At 36.1% G+C, this 17,036-nt stretch overlaps 2 protein-coding genes across 9 annotated transcripts in view; one reads left to right on the top strand and one right to left on the bottom strand.

The window, feature by feature from the left end:
* LOC128884583 (protein expanded-like) overlaps nucleotides 1-17,036 on the bottom strand; it is a 117,190-nt gene that overhangs the window by 67,658 nt on the left and 32,496 nt on the right. The gene's annotated exons all lie outside the window — the stretch shown is intronic.
* LOC128873445 (putative sodium-dependent multivitamin transporter) lies at nucleotides 4,775-16,195 on the top strand. Of its 8 annotated transcripts, none has more exons than XM_054117083.1 (8): nucleotides 4,775-5,032; nucleotides 5,691-6,028; nucleotides 6,538-6,759; nucleotides 7,784-8,124; nucleotides 10,824-10,943; nucleotides 13,251-13,565; nucleotides 14,501-14,866; nucleotides 15,474-16,195. In XM_054117083.1, exons 2-8 carry the CDS (start codon nucleotides 5,918-5,920, stop codon nucleotides 15,754-15,756), a joined length of 1,758 nt encoding a protein of 585 aa, XP_053973058.1. In that variant the 5' UTR covers nucleotides 4,775-5,032; nucleotides 5,691-5,917; the 3' UTR covers nucleotides 15,757-16,195. The 8 variants fall into 8 exon arrangements, with proteins under 8 accessions (XP_053973058.1, XP_053973044.1, XP_053973019.1 ...); XM_054117069.1 differs by having other exon boundaries at nucleotides 5,647-6,028; XM_054117044.1 differs by having other exon boundaries at nucleotides 5,526-6,028.

Raw genomic sequence — 17,036 nt, 5'->3', positions numbered from 1 at the left:
ATCTTCGAAAATAAACTACCATTAATTCCCGGGCTTCGTTTATTATTCACATGTTTCATTACTTCCAATAAATTTCGTACTCGAGGCTAACATTTCAGGGGATAAGAAAAATTGAGAAAAACGACCAAGGTGGTGGCTCAATTAAAATGCACCTGGGAGTGCACCGTATTCGACCTACGCGTCCCTCCACCCACGGCAAAACGAATGCATCATGCGTGCATACGGCGGTTCGCATGCGGCGCATTCCAGTAAAGTCCCTGATCTCCTGCCCTTGCGGTTTAGCATTCTCGTTAAGCCGCGCTGGAATGCCTCTCCGGCGCGTATTCGCGGTTAACGAATAAATCGATGGATTTATGAATAATCCGCCGGCAAATTACAGGAGTGTATGATTAGATCGTAATCGATTCGATCCGCGGCACAACCTGTTCTTAATTGCAAAATGATTTCCCCTTAACGACGTTTCGATACGGAAAATTTATTATCGTCGTTTCTCGATGGTCGACGAGTTGGCGACTGATGCCGGAGCCGCGCGATGCGCGGTAGATCTGCGCGAAACGTCCCGGGAGACCCGAACGAATGCGCGAAGCGTGCCACACGGGCGCTCCTCGTCCATGACCAATAAAACAACTCCGTGGAATGAATATATGCCGAATCGATCGTGCCTTCGACTATTGCTCGCCATATCGTAATTTGTTCCGTGGTCTGGCTCGCGTTAACGTAAAGATTCTCGATCGTAAGTACTCGATTCTCGGCTTGGTTCGATAGTAATCCAACATAATGTTACATACACTTATAACTAAGAGTGTAGAAGCCGTAATGATGTCTTCTTTTCTTATTTTGAAAAACTGTTTCTTTTAATGCATCTGCATGGCGTGGCACGCAATTTATTTTGAAAGAACTTTACTTACTGTAGTTTTCACCCCTTCAATTGCTGAAACAGCGAGTAATCTGACAATTGCGAATACCTAAATTATTGCCATCTGTTATTTAGAATTATAATTGAACTAGAAGGCATCGACAGAATTTCTGTATAAATTCAAACTATTATTCAGAAAAAAATGTAACAACAATAATCACAAAACAATCACAGAGTAATCGTAACTCAGCTCTGCCATCAGAGATCATTGCTACAGAATGAAGAATTATTGAGAATGAATAGAATTTCATTAAAAGCGTTCATGCATATTCCTTTATTTCAAAGGTTCCTTCGTCTTCGAACCTGGAATTAAGAATTATTAAGAATTATTCAGAGAAATGTTCACACTTATTCGTTTATTCTTTCAATTTAAATGTTTCTCCATGAAACCATTCGAAGTAAAACTCTCTAAGCACAAATAATTGAAAAAAAATATTAGAGATCATCGCTAAAGAATTGAGAATTAATTATTAAGAATTATCAACTGTTCACATTTACTTGTTTATTCCTTCATTTAAAAAATGTTTCGACGTTCAAAGTGGAACTCTCTAAGCATCAGAGATCATCGCTACGGAATGAAGAATTATTGAGAATGAATAGAATTTCATTAAAAGCGTTCATGCATATTCCTTTATTTCAAAGGTTCCTTCGTCTTCGAACCTGGAATTAAGAGAGCAAATCTCGTAAGAAGATTTTATTAACGGAATAAACGCAACGTGACAAGATCATTTCGTTCCGGGGCGATTCCTGTTCGAAACACTTTAGATACCTATCAGGATGATTGAGTATCGGAACATTGACGTCTGATTTAATTCGAGCCGTTACTCGGGCAACAATAGTCCACGGTTTATGCAATTGTCTAGCCTCGTGGCTGCAACGGCCACGTTCTACACACCTTCGATGTGTTACACGACCGACTCGTGACGAGGGAACTGGCGCTAACAGGCACCCACCCGTGGAATCGCTAATGTGTAGGTAAATTGTTTATGCGAACAAACAAGTTTGCCTAGCAGCGATACAGGTACGAAACGACGCGACGGATAGAAATTACTCTCGCTTATACCGATCCACGATTATCGGTCTAATTAACCCCGTGAACCGGCTACCATTACCGCCTGTAAACGCGGTATTAAACACCCTCTCGCGAATATTCGAATCGAGATGTCCGATTGCTCGCGGTCGAATCACGGAACCTATGAATAGATATTGTTCGGAGCAGGTTGCACGAATACATAAATGCTACGTAAAGGTGAATTTTATGGACGAGTCTCTCGTTCATCTATCTTTACGATTTTATTTTTCAAATGTAAATGGCAAAGTCGTATTCTGGTATCGGTGTTATACTTCACTGGGCTGATCTTGATTACTTTTAAAGCAGAGATATATTAGTGATTTAAATAATTTCATGTTTCGATGCTTCCTGTGTTATCGATGCATTACTGTTTACTTTGAAAATGAGTTTAATTTCAAGTCAGAAATTCGGTACTATTTCGGCCAAAGGTTAAGTTTATAGCCTTTTGAGTTACAAATTACTGCAAAAGAAGATTCTTCGCTTCTTATTATCAAAATAATAACCTAAATTACGCATCTATATTAAATCCAGGCGCTCAAAGTATAACGCTTTAAATTTACCTGGTAGCGAATGGTTTAAAGAGCGTTCGATCGAATCTTCAATATTGCAAATAACCTAAATTACGCATCTGTATTAAATCTAGGCGTTCAAATCAAAACGTTTTTAATTTGCCTGGTAGCGAATGGTTTGAAGAGCGTTCGATTGAATCTTCAATATTGCAAATAACCTAAATTACGCATCTGTATTAAATCTAGGCGTTCAAATCAAAACGTTTTAAATTTGCCTGGTAGCGAATGGGTTAAAGAGCGTTCGATTGAATCTTGAATATCGCAAATATTGCCAATATTTCAGATAATTGCAGAACCTAGTCTTGCTTCGTTTAGCCAGCCCCTAATTACAAAAATTGTCGATTTCGATCGTTTCAGCGAATCCTGCCAAGGGCGTACCAATAACTGTTTCTCCCGCTGTTAAAAATGCCTCTCAACGATATTCCGTGGGCAGGATCGATAGATCTATTTGCCGATTCGAGACGTAGGTGCACGGTTTCGAGAATGCGCGACGCATTCGTGTCCCTCGTTCTCCGTTTTCTTGCATGCCGCGCATTCTATTCTAATGCGACGGTGGAGGCAAGAAGAAGAAGAAAAGATACCCATAGGTTACCGTGGAATTTATTTCGACGATATCGGTAAGAGACTCCCGCGCTCACGGCTAGGATACCGGGAACGCGGAAGTGCGTACGTGCACGTTCAACGCGTAGGTTTGTATAGCCGCGAACGTGCATAAGCCGTGGCTCCGTAAGAAGCGCTTGTCGTGCAAACAACGCATTATATGATACCACGCAGGAAATGGTTGTCGCGGGTACCGTAAAGACTGCCGAGACCTATGCGAGATCCGATATCTATGGGCTTTGGCTTAATATTTGCAGTATACTTTATAACTGTAATCTTTATAGCGTAACTGTGCCTTTACATTGAAGACGATCGTGTCCTTGCGTCGTTGCATCTTCTACGAGGCGATGAATATTCGCTAAAGTCGGTACTGGAATAAATATACTAACAATCGTATATTTTAATTATATGCAAATTGCATTCTACAATTGAGATATTAATATTAAGTGATCTGTGAAATGTTGAAGGTTTTTATACTCTTCTTTATTTATATATATATATATTAATTAAAACGATGAATAAGATTGAATTCGATTAAAATATTATATATAAATTATTGAATAAGATTAAAATAATAATGTATTTGTGCTTTTGAGCTATCAGTTTCAGAGAAATTTGTTCAATTCCTTTTTTGCATTGCAGAAGATTGAGATGAAGTTTGCGCAATTTCGACTGTTAAATTGTAATTCCTACAACTATTTGAATTGCAGAAATGCTAGGCTAAAATTGTAATTAATAGATTCGTTCCAATATCGACTGTTACTTTACCCATATAAATATATATATAGTAACAGTCGATATTGGAACGAATCTATTAATTACAATTTGAGCCTAGCATTTCTGCAATTCAAATAGTTGTAGGAATTACAATTCAACAGTCGAAATTGTGCAAACTTCATCTCAATCTTCTGCAATGCAAAAAAGGAATTGAACAAATTTCTCTGAAACTGATAGCTCAAAAGCACAAATACATTATTATTTTAATCTTCGTCTTATAGCTTAAATGCAATCGTATATATTTCTAATAAAAACGCATGTACACGTGTACATTTGAACACGTTTTCATTAAACAACAAATATTCTACATATATAATATAAAGAAATCAATCTGGCATAGCTTGCATGAGGAGTAATTTAATAATTTAATAATTACTAATAAGTCATAATTTCAAAAATAATTTGAATTCATTCGTAATTTTTCATAAGACATTCTTAAAATAACGAGAAATAAATGTGAAAATTTCAAACGAACCTCCATTATCAACGTAAATAATCTCTTAATGAAAGGAAAAAAATGATAATAATTTACCAAACTATCTTCAAACGCAATATCAACGATAACGTTAACCCTCTACGTTGTTACTGATATCTTTCTATTTGCACTTGATCTCTGCCACGATACTTAAAGATGTCTGGAGGCATTTGGTCTCTTGAACGGACAAAGGCTATCGAACGATGCTAAAGAAGTTCGGTTAAAAATATCGACAAATTTAAGCGGTATCAAGTGCCAACCACGATAAGAAATGCGTGAATACAGATCTCGCGTTAGATCAACGATAACAAGCCGCGCACGATCACACATTGATAAGGCGAAGGACCCGTTCCGGTACGGCTTAACGTCAGTAACGTTCGGACCGGCGCGGCGTGCCAATTGAATCGATAAGAGAAAGTGTTAAAAAAGAAAAGTGGTTTCGGTTCAGTCTGTACGGACCACTAAAACGTCGAGAATCTACCTACGTGATCGTGAACTGTTTTAAAAATTGAACAAAGTAATAGAAAGTTTATGGAAAGACTTACAAACACAACAAATAAAGATCAAAAATGTTAACAGTTGTGAAAACAAGCTTCACGTTTTGCTTTTTAGATTCGAGTCAGGTTCGATAGTTATAGACATTATAATTACTATATCGAGTATAGTTAAGATTAGTGTAGCTGCAGATACCGAAAATGATTTGAATCCAAGAGTCGAAATGCGTGGTGTCTGCAAATATCATAATTGTAAATATAATTGATTATAAGACTGCAGATGCTTATGCATTTATAGTAAAGAGGAATATGGGTAAATCTACGAGAGTATGAATAAACGTAAAAATATGTAAGATATCAACAATGATACATATGTTGCGCCGTTTAGAAAGTTTGAGTTTCATTTAATTTACAATTTTTTATAAGTATCTGTGAAAATATTAATTTGCATAAACATCAGTAGTTTCGTAATGACATTTGATGATGTAATTTCAGTTTTGAGATTGACAGATCCTAATGATAGCTCCAATATAAAAGTAGAAACGTACAGTATCTGTGAATATTATAATTGTAAATAGACCTAATATATTTCATGATATAATTATAATTATAAAATTTACAGATTCTGAGGATGGTTCAAATCTAATATTCGAAACCAGGACTATCTGTAAACATTGCAATTATAATTAATATTACAAATACAGTTATGAAATCGACAGATACCAAAAATGACTCAAATCTAGTAGCTAGAGTGTCTAAAATAAATTAAAGCTTCTTCTCGATGAAGAAATAAGAAGCTAGTGGAACGCTCTTCGTGCACAAATGGCGGAGCTGTCTTTGGAGATTGTTACGTAAACACAGTGATCGAAGCAGCGTCGATCGAAGGCACAGGATGTACTTAATTGTTGGCCCATGGATTGTGTCAAATAAATAAAGTGTGAACTGTCGGGTCACGAGACCGAGCGTTCGTCGACCGTCGAATTTAGTTCGAAGACAAACGCACGATAGGGCAACATGGCTACGTTAATGGTAGCCGATTACGTTGTGATCGTTTTGATGATGCTCGTCAGTTCGGGAATCGGTGTGTATTATTGGCTCACGGGTGGCAAACAGAAGTCGACAGAGGTGAGCGTTTTTCGTATTTAACTATTATAATTATCCATATTTTAATCCCTCGACAAGTTTAAATTACTCATAGTGATACAGTTTAAATAAAATACTAAAATACTGTTTCAACGTTAAATCGTTGAAAATAGAAATTTATACAAACCAAAATGTATCGGTACGTTGTTGACACTGTTGTGATTAAGATGGCCGAATCGTATGGAACAGTAAATGTTTCTTTCTCATCAAAAATTAACGAGTAAATAAATTATTCTGAAATAAGAATAACAACGTGTTATTTTATGCTTTACTCAAATTTTGAAGTTGAATAAGAAATGGAATTGAATTCTATGCAATTTTAGCTTTGTCTATCTTTTGAATCATGTGCCTCAGACTTCAAGAAACTAGAGAGAACGTTCATTTATAATTTCTGGGAAATAAAATAAAAAAATTGACTGAAACTATGACTGAATTTTTAACGAATGTAGCCTTGTGATATGCTCGTGTAATTTTGTTGTTGTCCCCGTCAGGAGTATTTCGTGGCGGACAGATCCATGCGAGTGACGCCGATTGCGATAGGTTTAACGGTTTCGTACCTATCCGCGGTCAGTTTGCTGGGAGTGAGTTCAGAAACTTACGTTTATGGTACCCAGTACGCCATAATCAGTATTGCCTACGGGCTGTCTACTCCGTTCGCCGCTCACTTGTACCTGCCAGTGTTCTTTAAACTTGGAACGACCAGCGCTTTCGAGGTGAGTCCGCGAACGGAATTCGCGAGAGGAGTCTAGGATCCAGAAAATTTTTACGAAAGGAACCGTGGTCAAATAGTAAGGGCTGGTGAACATAAAGAAACCATAAAATATTAGTCGTATTCAGGCAGTAAAATTTATGAAAGAATTAGTTAAGCTTCTATAACCCATGTAATTTTCAGGTTACATGCCGATACATCGATATTTTACCAAATAATTTTAGTTTGAATAACATGTACGCATCCCTGAAAAGGTGGAGAGGTTGTGGAACAAAATGGTACCTAACTAATTCAATAAATACACATAGAATTCAAATGTGCCTTTGAATTTTTCTCAGAAATTCGCACGAACTTTCTGGATAACTCAATAATTTTGTTAATAATTACAGATCTATTAGAATTCGTATTACTTCTTTTAAAATATTATCCTCCGATACACAATTTATGTTTTCATATAAATAATGATTGCACGTCCATGCAGATTATGACTGTACTATATTTGAATAATTTTCTATTATGTTATGATTTTACTGTTACGGTATAATCTAATATTCTATAAAAATAGCTCCCAAATACGGCTATTATTCTACAAAATTAATACTAATTTAGTTAAAAATAACAGTCCTATAAGAATTCATATTATACTTCTTTTAAAATATTATCCTCCGATACACAATTTATATTTTCATATAAATAATGATAGCATGTCCATGCAGATTACGATTTTACTCTATCTTAATAATTTTCTATTATATTTTTATTTTACTATTATGGTCCAATCTAATATTCTATACAAATAATTGCTCAAATCTTTAATGCAATATTCTACCAAAATAGCTCTTAAATACGGCTATTATCCTACAACAGGTCATGTTCACTTACTAATCACCATAGATCTCAAAAATTCCCTTTATCGATCACGTTGTACACGAAGAAAGGTTCGCACAATTTCCTAAACACGACCAAACGGGACCATCCAATTGAAATTGCTATGGGTGTATTAAGAAACAAATTTGGTGTACTTTCAGTATTTGCAAAAACGTTTCGGCACAGCTGCCAGGCTGGCGGCGAGCCTCGCGTTTCAGCTCCAACTGTTATTGTACAGCGGAGTGGTGCTGTACGCTCCAGCGCTCGCCTTGGAAGCCACCACGGGTATCTCGAGGACCGCGAGCGTAATCGGCATAGGATTGGTCTGCACGTTTTATTCGACGATCGGCGGTATCAAGGCAGTCATCATTACGGACGTATTTCAGAGCCTGCTGATGTTGACAGCCGTTATCTTGGTGATCCTCACAGCAGCCGTGAACGTCGGTGGACTCGATCAGATCTGGGAGATCGCTTACCAGGGATCGAGGATCGAATTTGACAAGTATACGTCGATCGTTTTAAATAATCGCGAGTGTAACTCGTTCCAGCCTTTTTCAAATTTATGCTCTCTGTCCATCACGTTTCCAATTCTAACTTTCAGTTAATTTCAGAGTCGATAAATAGGACTAAATTTTAATTTACACAACTGATTACATAAAGAAGAGTGCTGATAATTTATTCTTGAACAATATTTGGTATTGAAGTCTTGAGCCATATATGGTACACAGAAACACTTACTTTTTTAATTGAGAATTTCAATGGAATTATGTGTACTGTGAAAATTGCATTCAATTATTAAAATAAAATAGTAAAATATATTGTAATATATTTACGATAAAATAAGTAACAATATATGTATATATATATATATAAAAACAATACGTATAAATCACATGTTATTTACTTTCGAGCTGTATAAATAGATATATTTACATAATTATAATCATATATATATAATTCTATTTTAATAATTACAATCACTTTTCACATCTTCGAAATTGTCAATCAAAAAGTCTTCCACTGTACTTGGCCAATAAGAATTCTAGTGTTAATTTTGTCCTCGTAAGACTTCCTTCTCGACAAAGACATCAAGAATCTGTCGAGTACGCGCGCATTAATGAAGGCGCTCGTGTTTGATGGAATGCGTATTACACAGCGCTTATTGTAGCAATTTCATACATTTCCACGTGGTAACGACGCACTTACTTCGCCTAGTAGCAAATTGTTGAAAGTGTTTCTCGGTGACGCGTAAAAATATTAAATAATGTGTTACTTAACGGAGTCGTTAAATTAACAGCACTCAAGAACGCGTTCAAGTATTTCGCAACTGCACCCGAGTACAGTAATCATTCATATGATTTTCGTTACCCAAACTATTGGGTTCGGAAAGTAATTTCGTGTTTTTACCATTGGAGTGATTAATGATATCTTTAACCAGCTAACTTTGTTCTAAATGTTATTATTAGTATATATTTTGACAGTTAAAATTTCAAAGTCCATTTGTAAAAAATGGTCAATGTATAATTCAATAAAAATCGAATAATTTTTTTTTTATAAATAAAGTTACAAAGTAACTTTCCGAACAATCTAATATATTAAACTTTCGTTGCAAATTACAACACCATTAAAGAGTAACTTCAGTTCACACTTTTTCATTTATTTTGTTGTAAAGGATCGTGTGATTTGCAAATTTAACAAACAATTGATTAGTTGCCCTTCTTTTTTTTTATTATTCGAATCGGGAAAAAATAAAATTTTTAATAAATTACTCGGGAAAGTAATTGAAAGTATTCGACCCGCAAATTTATTTCCAATTACACTCTTCTCTGAATAATTATGGTTTGATCGCCGATACCTTCTACATTTTTCAGTACTCGAAATCCTGCTTTATCTCTGCTCGCTAATTGCCCTGCCAGCATTGAGACGTTAATTAATATTTACGATTATTCGGGGAAGGGAACTGCTCCTTTATTGATATTTGAGAGCGGTAATATATTAACGGAAGTCTCATGGTACTTTATACGTGTGTAATCCTCTTTACTCTGAATTCTTTACGATTACTTTCCTTAAGCTTTTACGATTAATTATATTTACTTGTAATCCAACATAATTTGGATTTTCTGTTCCTGTTTACTATTCACCTTTGATTAATTTCTTATGTAGCCTAGTATTTACAGTCCTTCATTTAAAAGTTTATAACGAATTTGATAAAAGGGGCTTTGGGATTGTTTTTTAATAACAAAATACGCCAGTCAATGTATTAATATTTGTCGGATTAAAAACTTTGAATTGAATAACTAATCTTCTACAGTTAATTTTTATATGCATCTAACGTTTTTAAAATTCTTAATTTTATTAAATCAGAATCCTTAATTAAAAAGAATTTTGATGTACTTGAGCAATCAAAATTATGATGTTATGATGTTCTTGAGAAAGACATTCAGAATATTATATACTTTTATATATTGCTTATTTATATCATGATATTAATATCATTATTTAATTATAATATATTTCAATTAGATATTATAATTAATACATACATATACAAAACTAAATTATATAAAATGTATAAATTGGATATATTCCGTTCCATATGTATGTTATTAAAAAGAACAAAATCCAGCAGGCCCTTCTGAAAAACCAGTTACATTTCCCCATTTTAGTTACCATTCAATATCTTAATACGTGAAAATAAATTTTATATAAAATGGTTGAAACGTCGTTTACTAAACGACTTCATACACACCAACGCAAGACTAAAATTAACATTCTCCAGTCTTCGCATCTACATGAGAAAACAAACGCTTACCTTGTCCGAATAATCGTAACTTTGCTTTCTAACAGAGGCCATACCTATTACTTTAAATTCAATTATCATTCTTTATTACTGTCGAAAATTGCAAAACAAATAATACCGTTGCAATACCACCTCGAAACATTCTTTCTGAATGAAACACCGCAGTTATGCGAAGCAACACGCGCAACAGTCTGCCAGCGACTTCTTAAATCGGGTTTCTCGTCGCCGTAGCATAGTAAATCGTCGTCACGGCAATTGATTGTTAACGTAAAAGCGCGAGGCGTGATGCGGTCAGCACACTTTCGAATAATCCTTCGAGCATACGCCCGTACCATTTATTTCCACCGAAGGAATTCGAGGCGTATCGATACTGACAATGGTGTATATGTGCGTTCATTCAGCATTTCAATGGACCCAACGGTACGACACACCTGGTGGAGCTTGATGTTTGGCGGTTTCTTCACCTACCTCTCCTTGTACGGCAGCAACCAAGTTCAAGTTCAGAGAATGTTAACCCTCAAGTGAGTACGCGACGACTTTCTAACCGATTCTACGTTCCCCTGCCAGATCTGGGCATATTTTAATTGAGATGGAAACAAGAAATATAAGTTTTTGAAATAATTTTATTCGAACTGTCATTTTCGATACAGTCATTCGAAAATAAATATGATATCAATTCGTTTGAAATAATAGCTATTTCAAGTAACGAATTGTTTCGTTATGTTTATATTTCGAATCTGAGGAAAGAAGTAATCCTTAAAATGATATGTTACAAGAACAATTTATTTTACGAAGTCTTTATAGTAATTTGCTTCGAGCAAAACTCTTACTTCGAGTTCGTCCACAATTATTTCGTGCAATTATTTCAAATTATTAAATATTTCCTGAACTCAAATATTTCAAATTATTAATTATTCAATTATAAAATAAAATGACGTGTTATTTGCAATAATATTTCAAGTAATGTTATTTCATAAGTGTCCAATTCTAGGTAGACTCTCCACAGGTACAGACTGTGGAGCATAATGATAGCACCACCTATATATCTACTTCATTTCATACAATTTATTTGATTTCATACCAACTAAAAATCAGAAGCATGTAATAAGATGAGTGGTGCTATAGTTATGCACCGCATGTTACGCTAAACATGTATTCCCATGATTAAAGGTGATACTTGTTTATTTTTGCCAAGTTCGACGCAGTTATCATCGTGACCTTTTTTAAAGTAGCTGACATGAACTTTTGAAAATTAAAATTTATTTCTATAACCCTATAATTTCTTGGTCGATGAAACCACCACTTTAAGATACTTATGAGAGTTTATGCGAGTAATCCTTTGCCGCGCAGGGTGTCTTCGAAGCATTTAGCTCGCACAGAGTTCAAGAGCGACTTCTATACACGCTGCTCCACTGATCTAGTTCGACCGTAAAACGCTTAGATGGGTGCCGCAAAAGGTCTCTGTTACGTACATAATGGTAAAAATGGAACGTTGTACGAATTCATTGCACGCGATTTTTCATATGCATGCTATATACGATAATTCATTCTTCGTATTTTCATATGAAAAGCTTGGTTTCATGATCTTGGCCTTTGACGATCTGTACCTTTCGAACCAATTCGAAGTCAGCAAAATGATGACTTAAACTCCCCCTAATTTCCTGTGAACTACAAAATATTTCAATTTCATCAAAATCCCACCTCTACAAGTCAGAAAATTATCGATTTCATCTGCTAAAGCAAGAATTAAATAAATGTAAAAAATGAACAAATCAAAAGCTGGTATACATATATATATATTAGGTGTTATACTCGAGTTATGCGTTTTCCATTCTTCTAAATAAAGCTCACGGTATTTCAGTTTTCCTCGGATAGAAATATTTGAACATCTCAGACGTTCTAAAAGCGAAGTCTAGCGCATCATAGTTGCCTCTGTATCGATCCCAGGGCGTATCATCGCGATTCTGCTCTTCGTACCGTGACGATAGAAAAACGTAGGAAATTCCTTCCGACTTTATCCAAGCCACGCATCTCGCGTGCATGCGGACAGTAGCGATCGTCCGATAAATCGTTACCATCCGGCGGCGCGCGATTCGATTTAATAATAAAAAAAAGACACGGGACGAGTCGTATTGAGCATATCTGTACATCTTTACGTTCGGAGACTTCTAGAGAATCTTTTAAAGACAGGAACTGTTCTATGATAAGCTATGAAGATATTAAATATTGATATTACGCAATTTGATGTTACATAAACCAGATTTTCAAAAATTAATCAAATGAAGTTAATAATTGGATGTAGCAAGGAGTTCAGGAATGAATAGATTGATTATTAAAATAACGTGCAATGTATAAAGTGTAAATTCTATAATAAAATGTTGGTCAATGTTGCGGAAGAGATAACGAAATAACTACGTCTAATATAACAAAATTTCAAGGCAAATTTCTGATGCTTATAATTTCAAAATTGCATATCATTATTGAATACAATTACTGAATATAGATATTGATTATATATATTGCATATAATTACGAATATGTATATTCAATGATTATATTCAATATATATAATTATTGAACGTACATATTGCATATAATTATTAAAGAAATACTACTTATTAATTTGGTTCCCTTAAAATAATAATTGCAGCTCACTCACAGATAAACAAGTTTGCTTACGCCAAAAGAGACAACTTACAACCTCCAACTCTGGAATCGGTACTAATTACGAATACGATTGACACGACCCCCACCTGTGTCTTTTTGATTAATCAACAAGCATGGATGTAATAATCCCGCGGAAAATCGTACACTAACGCGTGTTTCAGAGACGTGAGAAGCGCCCAGCTGGCAATCTGGTGGTCCTGGCCAATGTCGTCCCTCATGTCGTTGGGCCTCTGCTTTTCCGGTTTAGCGATATACACGAAATATCGGAACTGCGACCCCCTGGCAATCGGAAGGATCGACTCGAGCGATCAATTAATGCCTCTTTACGTGATGGACATGCTCTCCGGGTATCCAGGTGTACCCGGCCTCTTTATAGCAGGCATTTTCAGCGCTGGATTGAGCACTATCTCCGCCACGGTGAATTCCATGGCCGCCGTTATACTCGAAGATTTTATCAAACCCATTTGCCGGAAAAGGTAAGGACTCGTAAAATCGCGGAATCCGCCGAACTTTACGACGCGCCTTGTCAATTATAGACTCGTGAGATAGAAGCGAAAGGCTTTCGGGGGTTCAGTGTACAGGAATGTTCAATGTAATAGAAATAGAACTAGTATTCAGTAATATACACTATATTACTTTGTTCTCGATAATATTTCTTTTAAAGTAATGCAGTCTCATTCTCGTTGCCAATCAAAACACTAACATGTTTATTGGTCTTAACGAACAACAGTAAACATCCTTCAATCGCATTTAAGTCTCGCAAAGTTCATCTGAAATACCAATGAATTTTTCAATGACGTAAACATAAGAGAACAATTAATGTTAATAACATATTTTATCTGCTGTAAAAAAAAAATTACACAAACATTAAATTCCTTATGTCGGTGCTCGTTATAATCGAGTTTGACCGTACTCGATACTATAGAAGAACGACTGTCAAGCTGCAATACTTAATCGTAACTATGTTAAATACCGGCAGAGAGAAAAAAAATAAGATACAGATTAAGCGTTCATCGTAATTGCTGGCAATTTATATCCGCTAATTGGGTTGCTAATGTAAGAGCGCTACGAGTTCGATTTTTTAGTTACTTGACCAACGTTTCCTTTTACATTACGTCATACAGTGAACTTCCTAGTATGAATCTATATTTGTGCCTGACAGTGATCGCAGTCTATCAAGAATATTTATTCTAGCGGTGGAAATCTTCGACTGATTGCGATACTTGGAATGTAGAATTATTATATACCAGCAATGTTGTTACAATTAATTATATACCGTGGTACGGATAACAACATATTTATTCATTGCTAAACGAATATAAATATTTGTAACCAAATTAGTTGCAAAAGACAAACCTACATAATATATTCTGTTTATTTAACAAATTAAATAGTATTGGAATTGTTTCAGTGACAGAGACATAAGCGTGAAAGGATCGATCATCATTAGCAAGATTCTGGGTGTCATAGTTGGCCTGGCTTGCATAGCTCTGGCGTTCATAGGACAGCATCTCGGCGGACTCCTTCAAGCTGCGCTGACGATCTTTGGAGTGGTCGGTGGGCCTGTTTTAGGTCTCTTCACCCTTGGAATGTTCACAACGACAGGCAATCAAAAAGGAGCAGTTATTGGTATTCTGGCTGGTCTGATTTTTTCTCTGTGGATCGGGTTCGGTCAACCGAAACCACCGATTCCGAAATTGGATGTCTCCACGTCCGAATGCAACGCCACTGCGTTCTACAATTACAAAGAACCTCCCAATTTGCATTTGGACACACTGTAAGGAATTATTTTGATATTTCATGACCGTGCACGTTTGCCATTCACGCTTGATGAATCTTATTCCATCGTTAATATTATTATTAACTGTTTCGTTTCGTCACGGTTCATTTAACGCATATTACTCTCCATGTGTATATCGTAATCGTTCTCTTCGTTTCTTCTTAGTTTTTATTTCGTTTTCTCATTTTTTTATTTCTACGTCTACAGTTAAACTATTCAGTACAGTACTATATTAATTATAAAATAGTTATTGTATAATTATTCCATGATTATCACCATTAATTAAATCGTTTAATCTATCTATTTATATTCTTTATCATAAATTATATCTCTAATCGCCACTCTATTGTTTCTTCCTGTTATTATCGAAAACATTTTCGTTCCTTCTTCTTAAATTCAGATTTAAACGTAAATTATCAAAGCTATCCTTTCGTACACACCTCACAGACGCAGCTGTCCATCGATTTTCATAATTGGAATTCCGCAAACAATCGTCACTAACATCGCATTACGTTTCGTTTTTAACGTAGTCGTTCTGCCCACGTAATTTAATATAATTGCTTTCCAAGAGGCAATCAATAAGTGGGAATGATTTCTGTTACAGGCAGACCCACGATGAATCATACTTCTACCTGTACCGTGTTTCGTACATGTGGTATTGTCCACTCGGGTCCGTCAGTACGTTCCTGGTAGGATGGATCGCCAGCTGGATCGTGAACCTAATCACTCGAGAAGAATCTAAGGAACTCGATCCCAATCTTTTCATTCCTATTATTGCGTCGCGAATGCGTAAAGAACAGTCGTCCAAAGTAGAGATGTTCGACTCTTGTAGAACGATCGATACTGGGCTCGATCTTGGATCGAAGCAATTAGAGTCGAGATATTGAAATGATCGAATCTTAGAAGATTCGAAAAATCGTTCCTTTAGGAACTAATTGTACTTCGTATATGTACATAATTTGAAATCTCTATTATGTAAATCGTAGTTTATACAAATAACAGTATAAGTTGTAATTTACTTTCTATTTCTTATCGTTATAATTGTTATAATGAAACGATTAACCTGGACTAATGCTAGGTCAAAAAAAGATATTTTCATAAATCGTTTATAAAGAAACTATACGATGAGATGTTGCAAAATTTTCATTATATTTCATTGAATTAGTCGACAAATAAAAATTGGTTCCATAACGGAGCCATTCCATGCGAAATTGGACACGTCTGGACACTTCTGGATCTTGGATATTGAGGAAATTTAACTATGTTTGTTGTCTTTAGTGATATGTGAACGTATCTCAAAGGATCTAAACAAACTTTTAGAATTGTTTTATGATATAAAACTCCCTTTGTAAACCAAAGTAACAATATTTACTCTAAATAGTATTCTTCAGATTTCAAACAAAACGATCCAAGCCGAAAATTTATTTACAATCAGGACCCGTCGCGATCTCCGCGTCGGAGGATTCTCGCGATTGGCCTTCACCTAAAAACGACCGAAGCGGTCTCCGAATTCGAGGAACAAGACACGTGTCGCGTAAAAGACAGCCGCGAGAGGGTGGGGACGTGAAGAAGGCGATTGGTCGTCGAAAAATCGTAACCGAAGCGATCCCCGGATCACGGTTCCCCGAAATCACGACCGATATTGCTCGTACTCGGTCGGTCCGGTCCCTCTTTTGGAATTTCTCGCGGCCACGAGGCGGTGAAGTTTCTTTCTCCTCCTCTGCAACGAGCAGACGTAAACACCCGCGGACCACGGGTGTGCCGAACGTTTACCGAAACGTTCGCAAATCACTATGGAATGCCGTCGGACTGGTGTTCCCGTGCGCGCCATACGGTGACATACAGAACGAAGCAACGACCCGTGCACTGTGCAGCGCTTACGTAAGGAAATAACGCCGCGAAGACACTCGAGTGGACCACCTCGGGCCCCATTTCGACCATTGCTGGAACGTTCGTGCCGCCAATGTCGATGGTTCTCTAGCGATGGGCATATTAAGAGGGCGAAACAAAGTTAGAAGGCCTAATGTTAAGAAAGTCATTTTGGACGCAGGGAAATTATAGATATATTTGACAATTTTGTTTTATTGGAAAGTATTGACGTAAGAGGTCTTACTATTGTAACACCTTAAGGGGTGAAACCACATTAGGAAGCTAAGTGTTAAGGGAT

The sequence above is a fragment of the Hylaeus volcanicus genome, chromosome 1 (genome assembly GCF_026283585.1).
Source record: "Hylaeus volcanicus isolate JK05 chromosome 1, UHH_iyHylVolc1.0_haploid, whole genome shotgun sequence".
In the NCBI taxonomy this organism is placed as follows: Eukaryota; Metazoa; Arthropoda; class Insecta; order Hymenoptera; family Colletidae; genus Hylaeus; species Hylaeus volcanicus.
This window is presented reverse-complemented; position numbering and strand designations above follow the sequence as displayed.

Excerpts from the sequence above, each read along its gene's own strand:
- LOC128873445 (XM_054117083.1), top strand. The coding sequence starts at position 5,918 with ATGGCTACGTTAATGGTAGCCGATTACGTTGTGATCGTTTTGATGATG. Across the intron at positions 10,944-13,250 it reads CAGAGAATGTTAACCCTCAA|AGACGTGAGAAGCGCCCAGC; the intron begins GTGAGTACGCGA and ends CGCGTGTTTCAG. Across the intron at positions 14,867-15,473 it reads AATTTGCATTTGGACACACT|GCAGACCCACGATGAATCAT; the intron begins GTAAGGAATTAT and ends TTTCTGTTACAG.